The 17,481-nt window shown below is 31.5% G+C and overlaps 1 protein-coding gene across 5 annotated transcripts in view; it reads left to right on the top strand.

The window, feature by feature from the left end:
• The window catches only part of LOC118192119 (serine/threonine-protein kinase ATR-like), a 391,326-nt gene that overhangs the window by 140,299 nt on the left and 233,546 nt on the right, over positions 1-17,481 (top strand). For all 5 annotated transcript variants that reach the window (XM_085810548.1, XM_085810547.1, XM_085810546.1 and 2 more), the window contains 2 exons: positions 11,176-11,355; positions 12,089-12,175. In XM_085810548.1, coding sequence (XP_085666674.1) covers positions 11,176-11,355; positions 12,089-12,175 — 267 coding nt within the window. The remainder of the gene's footprint in view (positions 1-11,175; positions 11,356-12,088; positions 12,176-17,481) is intronic.

Raw genomic sequence — 17,481 nt, 5'->3', positions numbered from 1 at the left:
AAAAGATTCATTAGGCATTAATTTATGCTTACATAACATTTCATGCAATTCAGCAGAATTAAAAGCTTTACCATATTCAGATTTCAAAAGCTTTTTTAACTTACACCAGTCATTAACTTTAGGTTCACTCTGAATAAATAGTTTCGCTTTACCTTTTAATGATCTTTTAGCAAAAACTAATTTATGCAAATCACTCAATTTTAAAGAATTTATAACATCTTCAAATTCATCAATCCATTTATGAACATTTTCATATGCATTACCAGAAATACAAAAATTATATACATAATATAGTATTATTTACAAAAATTATAGAACCCTAATTAAAATTTATCATATAATCTTTTCGCAATACTGATTATGTAAGGCCACTTAATAATATAATATTTTATTATATGTTGTAAACATCAGACGGAAATGACAGAAGATTTTGTTTGGCTTTGAAATAAATTATATGCTTAATGCTTAGAACAGGCATATTTGCATTATACCAGCTGAGAAATATTGGCAGACTGAAATCATCTATATGTTGTTGGCTAATAATTGCTGCCAAGTGAAGTCATATTAACATGAAGTTAGTTCGAATTCATTTGCTTTCCAAATCCTCTGTATGGAAAAGCAGCTATTACTGGTTAAGTGATTTCTTGTTTGTGTGACACTAATAGATAATTGTTGGAAGAACATTAATACATTAATAAGTCACATTAATAAGATGCCAACTGAAAGCACTGGCTTCAAAAACTGCACTTATGTTGTTACAGATAATGAGTGGTTGATGTATGTCAATATTTATGCGATACTAGGAGGTAACTGCTGGGACCACAAAGTCACATTAGCATGATGCCAGCTGTTAGTTACTGGCACTTGCAAAATAATTTGCATGATAGAGGCCAATAATTGTTGGCAAGTCACATTTATTAATGAAGTTGTACATTTATAACAGCAGCTGCCAAAGTGTTACAAAGAAAATTTTTGTATCATTTTTGGTCACTTCCATTCAACTGTAGAGTAGCAGCTGGGAAGATGCTGAACCTCTGAGAAGCTTAAGAAGCATTTTTTAGCTGTCGTACTCTTCATATTATGTCAAATTTTAGCATTTGATAATTATGTTCTGCTCATGACGGGCATTAGCTATCAACATTAGTCATACTACAATTACAATGAAATGAAATTATAAACAAGATGGGCAGTTTTATAAAAGACTTAATGTACTTATTCTTGAAGAGGAATAGTTTCCATGATTATAAACTTTCGAAAGCAGTAGTTTATACTTGGTAGCTAAATATTATATGGATGTCCACTTTTATTATTATTATAATTTGATTATTTGAAATAGTCTGTAAAACATTTTTGGTCTATTAATTATGAAAATGATTAGATAACTTGCAAACTGATGTTAAAAATAAATATATAGAATTTCACGGGTATTTTAAAATTGCATGCTTCAAATTATTACAATACAAATTTATTTCATATTTAAGTCATCCATCTTATATGCATTAAAAGTGCTGTTTTGTATTGCATGGAACTGTTTTATAAAAGTATACATTATCAAAAAATATTCTGTTGCACATTTAGCCTATGTATGTTTGGGAACCATTTATAATTACTGAGAATTTCTAAGAACTACAGATCTTATATTCTGTTATAATAATTTTTTTTTATTTCCACCAATTCTTGCAATTTATAAGCATGATTTTAGGACAGCTCATTTTATATTTGAAAACGAAATCAGCTTCTCTGCTGTTCATGAGGATTTTTTTTTAATTAAAAAGAAATGTTTGAAGTTGGCAGTTTATGTGTGCAGTTATGATATTTCATATTAATATTGTATTTTGAATGAATAAGAGTAGATTTCTATAAAATATTATATCAGATCTCATCTAAATAAAATATTTTTAATATGTATTTAATTTCTGATATTTAAAATTCATTTTCCTAGTTTGTTAGAAATAGCAATTTACAATAAATTAATTCCGAATTATCTCTTTCTGTAGAGAATAAGCTTTTGCAAAACTGAAGTAGCAAATTTTGTTTTAAAGCACACTCTGTCAAAATGATATATGCAGAATACCCACATTTATCAATAAACTCATCTAGATGGTGTTGAGGGCACGGGATTAAGTAGGAATGGTATTTAACTGCTGTTAAAGAAGTTAAGGAATCGTTCTTGCACTTACTTTTGCAAATGATAAGAAAGGCAAGATCTAGGAAAATTTGATAGAGGCCAGATTGTAATGGCTCGAAGACTTGGAACAAGTATCTTTGAAACTGCACGAGTGGTAGGTTATTCATGATTCTGTTGTTAGTACTTATGCAGTGTAGGTAAATGATGGTGAAACCAGCAGTAGATGCCAAGGTATTGGATGTCCATCTGTCATCAAAGAAAAGGGACACTGGAGACTGTCCGTCTTGGTACAGCAAAATCGGTGACAGACAGTGGCTCAGCTGACAGCGCAATACAGTGCAGGTCTAAGTGTAACTGTTTCAGAACACACAGCTCAGCAAACATTGTTGGATATAGGACTATGCAGCAGAACTATTTCATTCGTGTGCCTCTGTTGACAAAGTGTCATCGTCAACTACACCTACAGTGGTTGCATTGAAACTGGACCATGGATAAGTTATTGCCTGGTTGGATGAATCTTGATTTCTCATTCATTCCCGATGCAATGAATAAGTAATCAGATTGTGTCAGGGCATGCCATTTTCCAGGCAAACAGTTGACCCGCCCCATACAGCAGGTCGTACACAGGCTTGTGGTACTGGTATTATGTATATCCTGTTTTAAATATAATCTTTATTTTCATGTGATTCTTCACTTAATGTTTTAACTGCTCAACATAATTTTTATGTATACAATAAATTTTAATCTGTGTAATTGTTAAAATTACTTATTATAAGCAGTTTTAAATTTAGTTTCTAATTTTATTTCAAAAGTTTCTGCATTTACAAACAATTATTCTAATTCCTTTTATTTACAGGGTTTGTACGGTCCTTAAGAGTTCTTAGATTTTTTGGAATCGATTTTTGGTCCTTAAAAGTCCTTAATTTTGGCCAAAATCAGCAGAATGTCCTTAATTTTAATCATCTGAAATTACTGTATGTTATTACGACTGTCATTTTTAGTGTGGATTATCATTTTGGAGGAATATTTTTTGGCGATTCAGTGACATATATGGTTATCTTTTCAATGAGTTCATGGGTTATAATTTGTTTCTAATATAAATGATGGGATACTCGAGTTTCTAAGCAAGAAGTGAAACATAAGCATTTCAAAATTCATTTTTTTCTAATAAAGAGCTCTTAAACAACTTTTCGCTTTTGGGGATGTGAATTCTTTTATTAAATTATTCTAAATTTGGCGACTTATCAACATTTTGGTGATTTTAAGAGCAGTTTCTCTCCCTCTCTCTATATATTTTTTGTTCCAAAATATTTCTCTCTTTCTGCTGTTACAAATTGGTAGGGATAATTTTTATTTAGGTTTTAGACATTGTAGCTTGGAAAGTTTAGAAGGATTTGAAGGCAAGATTTATAGACCCATGATTATAGAAGGTTCGAGAAATATGTGACAGAATAAAAATTATCTCCATGGTATCAACAGGTAATTGATGTATTTTACAGAAAGTTTTAGATAAATTTCTTACTTTTTGGAGAACGTCTGAAAGAACAATGAAAACATAATATTTGAATGTTTTACTTCTGATACTAGAATCTTTTTCTTAACATCTTTATTGTCCCTATATTGTCTCTATTTTTCACTAGACACAAGCATGTAAATTATCAAAAATGCTTCTAATCTTATCACATGGGCAGGCATTATAGAAAGGGATTTTTTATTAATAAAGAAATTGAAAATTTATAATTTAAAAGATTTACCTAATATGTCTTAATACATCATACACAGAGCTGGCACTAGGCATTTTCCCACCTGATGCAATCTCTGTGGATCCTAAGTTCTGCTTCCAATGCCTGCTCTAAATTCTAAAAGTTTTGCCATTTCTAGGTTTTGTTGTTCAGTGTGTCACTAAATTCTAAAAATTCTACCACACCAGCTCTGTAACCGTCCTTTAATATACATATTTCATATTTCTTTTGAATTTTCATATTACTAAAGAAATAAATTAGCCACTTTTTCTGTAAATTCTAAATGCATTTAGTATTTTTTTAGAATAATAAAAATCCTTAATTAAATCCAACAATTCTAAAAGGAGAAAGAAATGTGTTGAAGAAAGAAACTAAATACATAAAGAAAATTATTCTTCAAAGATATGTGCAGTTATTATTATGCAAATTACCCAATTTAGGATTTCAGCCTTTACTATAATTTCCCATTTCTGTTTCCTGATATGATAGACTTACTGAGCCAGATTAAATTTACATTAAATTGTATAATCTTTGACCACTAGTCCACACTCTAAAAGAATTAGCTTTTCTTATGACAAAGAGATTGTTAATTCTAGTGCATACGATATACACTCTTAGGAAAAAAAAAAAAAAAAAAAGGACGCACTGAGAAGATATAAGGCAAATTGGACACAAATTGATATACATACTGGTTTCGACGGAAAATACAAAATTTTACATTTTGGCTGCCAATGAATAAAGGGTTCTTGCTACAGCGCATCTGATCTGCCTAATTGGCAGGATATTAAAGAGGAGAAATTACAATTCTAGGTCATAAATCCTTCACAATTTTCATTCTGTGTACTCTGGTAGACAGTAACTATGCCTCGCATACAGGTGCGCAGATGATATGCACAGATGTCAGAATTTGAGAGAGGTCGTGTAGTTTTGCTCAAAGAAGCCGGTTGGTCTTATCGGCGAATAGCTCAACATTTGAGCAGGAGCGATGCCACTATTAGATGATGTTGACAGGAATGGGTGAACCATGGCCGCACACAGCGTCAAGAAGGAAGCAGTTAGACCTAGAGAAATGACAGAACATGAAGACCGAGCAATCTTCAGAGCGGCACTCACAGCCCCAGATGCATCATTATCATCAATTGTACGTGCAACTAGTGATTCAGTGACCGCAAGGACCATTCATAGACGGCTCACAGAAAGGGGGCTGAGGCCAAGGTGCCCCTTGCACCGACTACCATTGACTTCTGTACAGTGTCAAGCCCATTTGCAGCGGTGTTAGGCTCATTCGCACTGGAATGTCACCAACTGGAGTAGAATAGTCTTCAGTGATGAGTCCCGCTTTGAACGGTGCTGAAGACGCCCTGGACAGAGGTGTGATACCAACCTGACTGTCTTCCGGCAGACAGGCCACACAACCAGGAGGGATGGTCTGGGGTGCCATTTTATTTCACAGTAGGAACCCATTGGTTGTCATCCTTCGCAACCTTACAGCACAGACATATGTCGAAGAAGTTCTAAGGCCTGCTGTGTTGCCCTTCAAGTCACGCCACCCTGGGCTTACATTTAAGCAAGATAATGCTCGCCTCCACAGCGCACATGTTTCTACTGCTTGCCAAACATTACCTTGGCCAGCAAGGTCGGCGGATCTCTCTCCTATTAACACGTTTGGAGCATTTATGGGCAGGGCCCTCCAACCAGCTCCGGATGTTGACGATCTAACGCGCCAGTTGAACAGAATTTGAGACGATATTCCTCAGGAGGACATCCGCAACCTCTATCAATCGATGCCAAGCCGAATAACTGCTTGCATAAGGGCCAGAAGTGGGCAAACGTGTTACTGACTTTTTCACTTTGTGAAGCTGTATCACTTCAATAAATCATCCAATTTTTCTCAAACTGTAATCATTTGTTTTTCTATACATATACATCACTTGTATCGATTTTTGTCCCATTCGGATATCTCCTTCTTGGTGTGTCTTTTTTTTTCTTTTCTTTTCTTTTTTTTTTTTTTTTTTTTTTGTGTGTGTGTGTGCGTGTGTTTAAGAGTGTATATACAGAGGGGTCTGGGATTGAGGGGAGGATTGGAGCAGCATTTGCAGTATATTATTTTGTCGCAATTGACTATATGAAATTTAGATTAAATAACCATAACTCTGCCCGAAAGGCTCTATATCAAGCCTTAATTTGGATTAACAGATGTGTTGCCTTTCAAAATGCGATTAATATTTATACAGATTGTTTGTCGCTCTTCAGTCTCTTTCCCACCCAGACAACGCCAATCCTATCATCTTAAAAATCAAAAACTGTGTACAAACTTTGAACAGGTATTTAGATGTAAAACTGCACTGGATCAAAGCTCATGTGGGGCATATTGGAAACAAGAGGGACGACTGTCTGGCCAAAGAGGCAGTCTCTATATGGATATCCCCTTTATTGCAATTTCAGGATCTAAACAGATGGCCATCACACACATGAAGAAATTTTACACTGAGAAATGGAAAATCCTATGGGAAAATTCACCAAAAAATAAATGATACGTGAAAATTATCAGAATTTCTAACAAAATTTCAATTTTTAACAATACTGATTTAAACCAAATCTTTACTGTCCACGGGAGATTTTCCTATTATTTTAAAAGATTCAGATTACAAAATAATGAACTTTGTGTTTCTTGTAAAGCAATTGGACAAGCAAAACATTTTATGGAGGGCTGTTCTATTTTTGCCGATCAGAGGAAGCTTTACAAGATTGATAATGCTATATATAATGATAATTTTCATATCAGGGCTTTTATATCTTTTGCACAAGATGTTCTTAAATTTATTAATGCAAATCGACGTGTAACTGGAATTCTGATCTGATGTTGTCCTTTGTGTTAATTTTTGTTTGTATGTTCGTGAGTGCTTGTTATATGTTTTCCCCTATTTTTATTTTATATTTGAGTATTATTTGTATCTTACTTATATTTTTTATTATGTATTATTTATTTTGTATCTAATATTCTTTTGGAGTTATTATTAGTCCAAAGGGGCTTTGTCCCTGAAGGACTATTGTTTTCGTTTTGCGATTTTGCGTCGGACTCATAAACGTCGGTTCACTTTTCAAACTGTTGCCACAAAATGTTAGAGTCCTGCATTATATTTGAAGAAATTAAATAATGAAAAATCTGCATAAATGATTGTCTATTTCTCGCATTGTGATAAAACAATGGTACATAGAGCCATCGAATTTTGAATGACGAAATCCTACTGCGAATATGGGCATCTGAAATCCCAAATTTGGAATTTGTTTTATTATAGATCTTATATTTTGTAAAACTTTAACGATTTTTTGATTTACAAACTCAATGCTTTAAAAGCGAGAAATGGCAACGTTATATAGAAAAAAAATACTTTTATCTCCAGCTCGCGAGACTGTGTATATCGGAAATTCTAAAGATATGCTTAATTTAACATTATTTTGCGATATTGCTCTTGAACTGAATTTTATGGTTTAAGTGCAAAGAACATGATATTTAATAAATAAAGGTAACACTCAAAACGTTAAAAAAACGCCCCTTTGGACTTAATTTAAAATCTGAAACATTTCAGATTTATTATTATTATTATTATTATTTACTATTATTTTTTTTTTCACCATGGGGCCACTTCATGGCCAGGTGGGTCTGAGTGTACCTCCAATGTATTACAATGTATTACCACTAGTCCACATTTTTAGTTTGAATTTGACTGCTTGTGTTTAATTACATCACCGTGAGCCGTAATTGAATTTGCTAGCATCAGAACATGCATTTATGTTCTAAGTTCTTTTTAAATAAGTGGCTTATTTAAACCTTCATCTGATATTACTTTCAGACATAGCGATAATTTGCTTCGTGTCTGTCAGAAGTTTTGGACTATTTAACTTTTACCAAATCAAGTAAACCCTCGTAGGTACATTGTGGAGAGGTTGATAAGTTAGAAAATAAACCATGCAGAAACTAGAGAGAGCTTTGGTCTGCATATTGAGACAAATCTCTAATTGTTAGGAAAGATGCTTAAAGAGAAGGAAATCTATATAAACTAACTAAAATGTTTTGGAAGGCTTCAAATGAAAAAGACGTGTATGTTTTGTAACAACAACACTTAATAGAACATAGCTTGTAATGTTGTTACAAAACATCATTAAAAGCTACAAAACATAATTGTTTTGTAGCTTTTAATGTGTAATTTATCCTAATATCATGTAAGAATCAATGTCATAAATTACATGTATTTTAAACTGTAAAATTTAATTAGATTTTGATTTTAATAGGGCTTTTTAACAAATATTGTTAAATAAAATTTAATTGTGGCCATGTAAATCCATAATGACTAAGTTATCTAACTACCTAATTTAATTATTTGTAACTAACTGCTTATCCTTAAAATTATCTCTACATATTAAAGCGAGTTATTGCCTTTCATTAATACTCATTGTGATCACAAGATAAAACACAAAAATGTAAAAATTCAAGTAAAACTGATAAAGAATAAGTTGTAAACTTATAAGAAGTTGCAAACTTATAAAGAATAAGATAGAGCATCTAGTGTAACTTAAAATGATACAAAATAACTTATCACCTCTGGTGCTTTAATGGCTCATTGAAACCTTAAAGTATATTAACTAGGTTACAACCCCTGGAACTCTACATGAAGCTACGACACTAACTGCATCAAATAAAGCCTCACTAACTTTCAACACTTGCCAACAGTGTCTACATCAGGCCTTTCAGGTTTGTTCTAATCTGCAGATCTCTCTAGACAATCAGTAGCAGTGAAAACATTGTCTTTTGTTATGAATTATGCTGATTATATATGATCTTACTTCTCATTTTAACCTATGCTGTTTGACATAAAAATCTACCTGCTATTTATTAAACCTCTAGATTGACCAAGTCTATGACAAAATGAGACATTAAGAAAATCAACATAAAGCTAACTGTTAGTGAAACGTAAATGTCACTTATCTTTTTTCAAATATGTCCAATTATTATAAGTGTAAAATATGTAATGCTACTTGATAAATTGCATAAAGTTTATTTCATTCTCAAACTTATTAACCGCTTGCCTGATCATCCCGAGTTATCTCGGTTTCGTATATATTGCAGTTAATTATTATCCTGAGAAAACTCGGGCGAAGCAGAATTTGTTAGTACAATTTCTTTTAGTCACAGTTTTACTCGGTCTGGAGGAAATGAAAGGAAATATTTAGCTTTAATTGGCAGTTTGTCAAATTTTGTTGGTCGCTTGTTTCCCTATTGTATAGTATACGTTGGCTTGTGGATTAGTAATGTATAAAAAAGGATGCATGCGTTGGAAAAAAATAAAATAATGGCGATGATGGAAGATAGCGAAAGTGATGATTTTTCAGATAGTGATTATGAAAAGGTTGGGGGGGGGAAATCAAATTCAACGAGACAGTGTACTCTGTGCTCCCGTGAAAGAGATTCCAGCGGTAAGCCAGTAAGAAAAGAGACCAGATACCAGTGTAGAACTTCAGGTATCACTATGTGTTGTCCCTTGTTTCAAAAACTATCATACAAAGATTAAATACTAATTCAGAAGTCAAACAACAAAAATCAGCGTTAATTTACAAATTTTTCACAGGACTAGTTTCGATGGTTTTACCGAACCATCATCTTCAGCTGCAAAACCGCAAATGAACAAGATAGGAAATAATGTTTAGATAAGATAAGAAAGCCTGGACAAAAATAAGCAAGTGGCGCCAACCTTCATCGGTTTGCCTTCCACCACACTTTAAATCATGTCATCCGACTAAACAAAAGTTAGCTTCATTTTATTCGTATGTTTTCCGTGCTCTTCAAGTTTGCTCCTCCAAACTAGCCCTTGATGAAGAACTAAATTATTTAAAAGCAATAGCTATTGACAGGGGCTTTTCACCCAACATTATTAATCAAGCAGTTAAAAAATTCTCATCTCAACACACTAAAAGCCACACTCTTATTTTAGGAGATTATAAAAATTCTGTTGTCATTCCCTTCTATCCATCAATTAGCTATAAAGTTGCACATATTTTGCAGAAATTTAACTTTCGGGTTGTTTACTCTCCCATCAATAAAATTCCAACTTCTATACTCAAGGACCCCATTCCGGATATGAATTCCTGGGGTATTTATAGGATTCCTTGCCAGTGCGGTTTAATTTACATTGGCCAAACTAAGAGAGCCTTAAAATTTCGCGTCAAAGAACATGAGGCATATGTTAGAAAAAAGGAAACACAGAAGTCTTCTGTTGCTCAACATTGTTGGTCCGAAAATCACACTTTCAATTTTTCTGCTGCCAAAATTATTCAAAAAACATCTTCCATTGGAGAACTGGATTTTCTAGAGGCATTTCACATTCATAAAAATCTTTCTGTTCTAGTTAACGATCCTAATTCCAATCCAAATTTGCCTTCGGCTTTTAGAGAAATTATGTTTTAGTTCTGGTTTCGCCAACAGATGGCGCCACTTGCTTATTCTTGTCCAGGCTTTCTTATCTTATCTAAACATTATTTCCTATCTTGTTCATTTGCGGTTTTGCAGCTGAAGATGATGGTTCGGTAAAACCATCGAAACTAGTCCTGTGAAAAATTTGTAAATTAACGCTGATTTTTGTTGTTTGACTTCTGAATTAGTATTTATTCGGCGTGTTATTGTGTCTTAATTAAAGATTAAATATTTAACTTTTTTTCGTTTGCCTGAGATAACTCGGGATAGTAAACTAATATTAAAAATAAATGCTTTTACACCTTCAAAAAATTAAAACTTCAACTTAAAACCTACATATTTTGATTTGTTTCATTTTGTTGTATTTAATAATAAAATAAAAAAATGTGATGATTTTTTGCAATTTTTTTCCAAAAAATTTGTAAGGGAAGCGGTTAACAATTATGTTAATTCATGTTTAGTAATAATGCATACTTCTTAGGGATCTATTTTGTTTTTAGGATGGTATTACAAAAATGAAATTCAGTCATAGATAATATTTTAATTGAATTTATCATGTTCCTTACTAACAGGTCCTTAAATTTTTCATTAATGGTCCTTAAAAGTCCTTAATTTCCATATGCAGAAATGTGTATGAACCCTGATTTAAGTAATAGTGTGGCATATTTTATCATTTCATTGCTGAAAAATGAAATGAATAATCTTTTGGAATTAACTATAATAAATTGCAATTATTTCATTGTTTGTACTCAGTTTTGCTTTTGTATTGATTTTATTGCCTTTTTTTTTTTTTTTTTTTTTTTTCCAATCTACAACAGATAATTTTCTTTCCTTAGAGGGAAACTAATTTAGAACTAGGCAGTTTACTAAGATGCAATTATCAACCTATACATAATGAACTGCTGTTACATCTTAGCACACACTATGAACAGGTTTTCAGTGGTTTGGCTATATTAGCTCTTAAAAGTGGAGATACTGGTGGAACAAATTCTGTGATTGTACATACTGAAGATATGGTATGATTATAAATTTCATATTAAATAACTGCTATTTTTATATGTATATACAAATTGCAAAATATTATTTTATTTCTGTAGTAGTTTTTTGTTATAAAAACTATTTCTATAGTTTCCCTCACAAGCGTTGAAAAATTAACATTTAATGGATGCTTTTAATTGAAATCACATTTGAGTTGTTCTTACTGCCTTACTAGCCACTAAAATGGGTTATCAATTTTGCATCTAATTTATTTTCAAAACTGCGGTTCTTAGAAACATTTATTCATAAAAAATTGTTACTGTCACAATTTTTTAGTAGTCTTTATTATATTAGTAGTCAAAAACTGAGATGCTAAATGGAAAGTAGTTCAATGATTCTGTTTCTATATTTAATATTTCAAGTAGTATCAGTGCTATTGGATAAACTGTTCTTTCTGTTTTATTTATTTAAATTTTTATATTCCTTTAAAAAGGAAATATTTTTAAGCAAACATCAAGATTAATTGTAAATCAATGAAATTTTCTAAAGAAGCGTTGCAATTTTAATTAATGAAGATCTGTTTTTATTTATGATTAAAATTTGGGAAAAAATGAAATTTTGCTTTTCTTAATGTTTTATTTTTATATTTTCAGATAAATATGTTGTTACATTTTTATAAATATGAATAACTGAAATTAATTTTCAAATAAATACAATTTTATAGTAATTTTACAAAATATATTGCATTAATACATTGTTATGCATTTTTAGGCCAATTATCTTCAACCCAAACTTTTAGGCTTTTTAGTATTTTTTGATGCTCAGATGTTGAAAAGTTCTATGGATGATAAAAAATTGGTAATTATTTTATTAAGTTGATATTTCTTACTTTAATACGCAAGCCTTAACTATATTGACATAAGCAATCTAATTATTTTCATACTAAATGAGCTATTTATATGAATAATATATACCATTATTATAACTTCAAAAAGATAGTTTTTTTTATAAAAAATTATTATGTTAATAATAGTGGAAATTTTCTAAAATCTAATTAAAAAAAGTTGGAAAATCATGATAGGAAGATGTTAAAAATAGAAATAATAATAATTTGTAATACTTTCTTTCTCTCTTTTTTTTTTTTTTTTCCAATTCTTTTTCACCTTGTTTGTATTGATATATTGATGTATTGATAATTCCAAAATTTTATAAAAACAAAAGTTGAAAAATTAGGAAAGGAAGATATTAAAAATAGGAATAGCTTATTCCCTTTATTTTTCTATATTCTTTTTAATAATTTTAATTTTTGAGTATTTTTATTTACAAATTCCAAAAAAATTAATTCTTCTCATACTGACTTTAATAACATTTTTTTTTTTTCTTTTTCACCTTTTTTTTAATGCATAAAATAATTAACATACTTGAAGGTTATATTGTCTTTGTTATCTAAGGCAGTGGTCGGCAAACTTATTAGCCAAAGAGCCAAATATGAACATTACAACAATTTAAGAAAAAAATTGGGAGCCAAATCTGCTTGTTTAGTAAACTTTTATTACACTAAATAAAACTAAATTTAATACTTAATAAATATTTATTAATGTGAACAATGTGCTTACATCTTGAAAAGTTTGAGTAAGTCAGGATTGTATGTTGTTGTTTTTAATTTTAGGCATGATTCCAAGTTCTCATCAATAAGACAACTTCTCAGTTTACTTTTGATAATGTTCATGCTTGAAAAAGATTGTTCGCATATATATGTAGAAACAAAAAGGGAAAGAACAGCAAACGCTAACTTTTCAGCTGATCGCAGGAGTCAGGAATACTATTCCAAGCGTTGAAAATGATTATGTCTTCCTTCTCCAGGTCATTCAAAGCAGACTACTTGTGTTGTGAACTAAGATCACATTTTTTTCTTCTCCAATATTTCCTATTCAAAACAAAGACGTTCGAATTTAGAGCGCCATATCTCTTTGTTTTTTAAATCCAGCAATTGTATTTCAAAGCTACCAATATCAATTTCAAAAGGAGAAAATTTCAACTCGATTATCATAGCATTAAGAGGATTTTTGACAAATGTTAAAGTTGCTCTGCTGTTTTTAAATTCCTGAAATCTGCTGAGAAATGCTTCCCTCATATTTAAAATTATTGTTTTAAAATGGTGTTTATTAATAGAGGAATTATTTTCTTGGCGATGCTTCAGCAGGCTCTGAAAGTGAAACGATGTTTCCCTTTCAAAATCCTGTGCAAAAATGGATAATTTGTTTTCGAATGTTATTACTTCTTCTAACATCGAAAAAATTAAGTTTCCTTTCCCTTGTAGTTTACGATTAAGCTGATTTAGATGAGACGTAATGTCTACCATGAAATAAAAGTTTTGGATCCACTGATCGTCTGTTAGTTCTGGATAGTGAACACCCTTCTCAAGGAGAAATGCTTTAATTTCCAGGAAAAGGGACACGAAACTTTTTAAAACGTTCCATCTTGATAACCAACGTACCTTGTTATGAAGTAGAAGATCAGCATACTCACTCTCCGTTTCAAATAAAAATTCTTTGAATTGGCGATGATTAAGAGCTTTAGCTAAAATGGAGTTGATAATGGTAATCACTAATTCCATAACTTTACAAATTTCTTCCGGAAATTTTTGCGCACAAAGCTCTTCTTGGTGAATGATACAATGGTAAACAAGTATCTCGTGATTAATTTTTTCTTTCAAAATAGCAACAACCCCTTTTCTTATGCCGGTCATACATTAAGCACCATCTGTTGAAATCGACCCAATTTTATCGAAGGGAATATGATGTTTATTCATGCACTCAATTATAGCATTGGAGATATCTTTTCCACGCGTCTGACATTTGAGTGGCAATAATCTTAAAAGTTCTTCTTTAGGGCCTGAATGAGACACAAATCTTACAAAAAGTGAAACTTGCGCTGTATCATTATGTCACAAGACTCGTCAACTGCTGTCGATAAAGCCGAAACCAATTTTAGATCTTCGATATGCTGGGTGATTATATTCGAACACATTTTAATTGTTCTATCTTTAATGGTTTTGGCAGACAATGGTAACTCTTTAATTCTTTTCAGAATATCTGCTTTGTTCTTAAAATCCCAAAATAGCTATTCAGATGCATTTATAAAACAATATTTTATGTATTCGCCGTCTGTGTATAGTTTTCCTCTCTTAGCAACCTCTTGGCTACAAACAAAACTTGCCATATTAATATTGCTGGAAGATTGCATCCAGTTATTAAACACAGAAGTTGACGACTCTTGACTCTTCTGAAGTTCCTCAACTGCTTTCTTCCTTGCATCACCAGTAGGATATTTAGTGCTAATTGACGCGTGCTTTCTTGTAAAGTATCTCTAAATTTGACTTTTTGTTATGTGCGAATTTCTCCTTACAAATAAGACATGTCGGAAGTCCATTCAAGTTTTGAATAAACGCAAAATTCTTGGTCCACTCAACTTTAAATTCGCGGTTTTTATCTTCCATTTTACTTTGCTTTTTTTTTTTTTTTGGTAGCCATGTTAATTAAACCATTTGGGTGCCTATAAAAATATTCCAAAAATTTTTTTCTAAAGCCCCCAATACAAAATTATTATCATTATTAAATTGAGGAAAATAAAAATAAAAAAGAATCCTTTTAAAAAATACAATTTTATTAATATATGTAACTGCACTAAAAAGAAAAAAAAAATCCATCATCAGAATAACAAAACTTTTAATATGACCAAAAATGGAAGAAAACTTCCAACATTTTGACAAATAGAAGTTATCGAAAAATCGATTACAAATTTTGTACCGAAACCACAAACATACATAGCAGGTGTAATAAAATCATATAAAAATACCTGTAAGATGTGCAGCTAGATTAAAAAATACAACAACTTTTTAATAAAACAGGACAACGGCAGATACAGTAGATAAGACAAAACTGTTCACACTGCAACTGCTGCTCTGTGATTCCAATTTGTGCCTTCACTACTTTATAAAAAGCATGCACGCGCATGCCGGTAGCTTGTACATGGTTTATGTTTACGTTTACGAAAACTAATAAAATTAAACTCGACGTTCGTTACATATTTTTACAACAATATAAAATTTTAATTACCTATCTATCTTTTTACTCAAACAAAAAATTATACATGTTCTCGATTTATAGAAGAATTTTAATTTATCAAAATAAGATGTAATTTTTTTTCTTACCAAGTTTTTTTTAAATGAAAATATTAGTGCACCTTCTGTGGATATTTGTACCAGAGCCGCACTTAAGGAGCCAAAGAGCCACATGCGGCTCTGGATCCGCACTTTGCCGACCACTGGTCTAAGGCCTTTAAATTGTGCATTCATGTATGTTATCAGTGTACACAAATTCTTCATAAGAATGAAAAGCTGTTTGTCATTACAGCAGTAAATAACTAAATTTTCTAAGATTTGATTTGTATTACATTATTATACTTCGATAGTTTAAATAATAATCTTTCAATTCATTTCTTATGAATAAAATAAAATTGACGTATGTTACTTCAATGACTTAACATTTGTATGTGCATATGCTTGTATGATTTGCGTAAACATAATTTTTCTTTCCTTTTCAATTTAGTTCTGCATACTACAGCTAAATGTTTGAACATGGCATTAACTAAATTTAATTTAATAGGCATTTTACTTTAACAGACAGCCCCTATTAATATACAGTTTCCTTAAATTCTTGAAAAAAGAGATTGATGCCTCTTCCTGATTTAGTGGACACTCCTTGATACTGGATTAAAAGCTTAGTCCCATCAATGTTTGATAATGGAAGGATTGAATATTATTCTGCTTATATTATAAAAATTTTAGTCTCAAACTAGGCAGATTGTAATTCCTGCATGGCGTGAATAATTTCTTGCATAATATGAATATCTATGTAATATTTCTCTAGACTGTTTTTAATCATTCACCTGAAATCCGAAGTATTAGATTTCTTGCAGATTTTTACATTTGGTTCGAGACGGGGCCATGACTACCACTGAGGCACGATTGCATACATCTTGGAGATGTGCTGGAAGCTGCTCTTCTACAGTGGCTCCCTCATTTATTTCACACACACAGAATCTTATTTTGTGCTTTCAATAACAGTTCAAAACTCACTATGTCCTCCATGGCATAAGCATTGGGAGATGAGCCTTAATGGGCATTGAAAGGCTTTATTTCATGAGATGCAGATACAAAAAACTGTGTTTAAATTTTTTTTCTGCCCTTGCACGGTGCAGCAACAGCATGCCCCGCACCTTCTTGCAGATATGCTGAGGAAGTTTAATATTGTCAACCTCATCTTGAGAAGATGAGGGGTGCCCTAGGGGCAAGCAAACTACATGCATGGTCAATGTGCCAGTGTCCCAAGCTTAGGGGACCTTGAATGAAAAGGAAAAAAGCCATCAGTTCTTTTATATTGAAGACTGTGTTTTAGAAAAAATTGAAAATTTAAATTTCACCAACGATAGTTATATTTCCTCTTTCCAAGCTAACAAATTTTTTTATCTAATTAGAATAATGTATATTTCTAATTAAATAAAGAATTCGAATACAGCGATTCACTTGAATATGTTGATGATTATAATCAGATTATGTCAACCCTGTTGCCACATAGTGCTATAAAATATTTTATTCCAGAACTCCAAAACGAGCCTATCAACATTTTAGCATCTGAAATTAACATTTTTACTGCTTATCCTGTGATTACCACGGGCAACATGAAAGTACCAAAATTTGCTGATATCAGAATTTTCAAGGGTATGCAATGTTTAACTGTGTTTAAAAATGAATCCTGCTTTTTCTGTCTTTAATTGTTATTAATGCATTTTATACAATATTTAGAAAGTCGTGTTTTAGTCAAAAGAGGACATTATTATCCTTAAATTTTCATATTTGCATAGAGTTCACTACCTGATTTTATATGCATTCCTGTTTTTGTTGTTTTCATTTTTTATATTCAGGATATGGCTATATGAGTTCAGTGAGTGATAGAATGTATGTATATACTTGATAATGCTTCTGATACCAACAGTTTTTGTAGTTATTTTGAAGATAGCAATAGCAAAACAGATTGTTATTTTTCGGATTCATGTCCAGATGATGATGACTCTAAAAACAATTCAATAACCAATTCAACAGT

This window comes from Stegodyphus dumicola, chromosome 2, assembly GCF_044657685.1.
Source record: "Stegodyphus dumicola isolate Sdum_Otavi_A_Nest chromosome 2, ASM4465768v1".
In the NCBI taxonomy this organism is placed as follows: domain Eukaryota; kingdom Metazoa; phylum Arthropoda; class Arachnida; order Araneae; family Eresidae; genus Stegodyphus; species Stegodyphus dumicola.
Note: the sequence above shows the minus strand (reverse complement) of the source record. Positions and strands in the feature narration are given on the sequence as shown.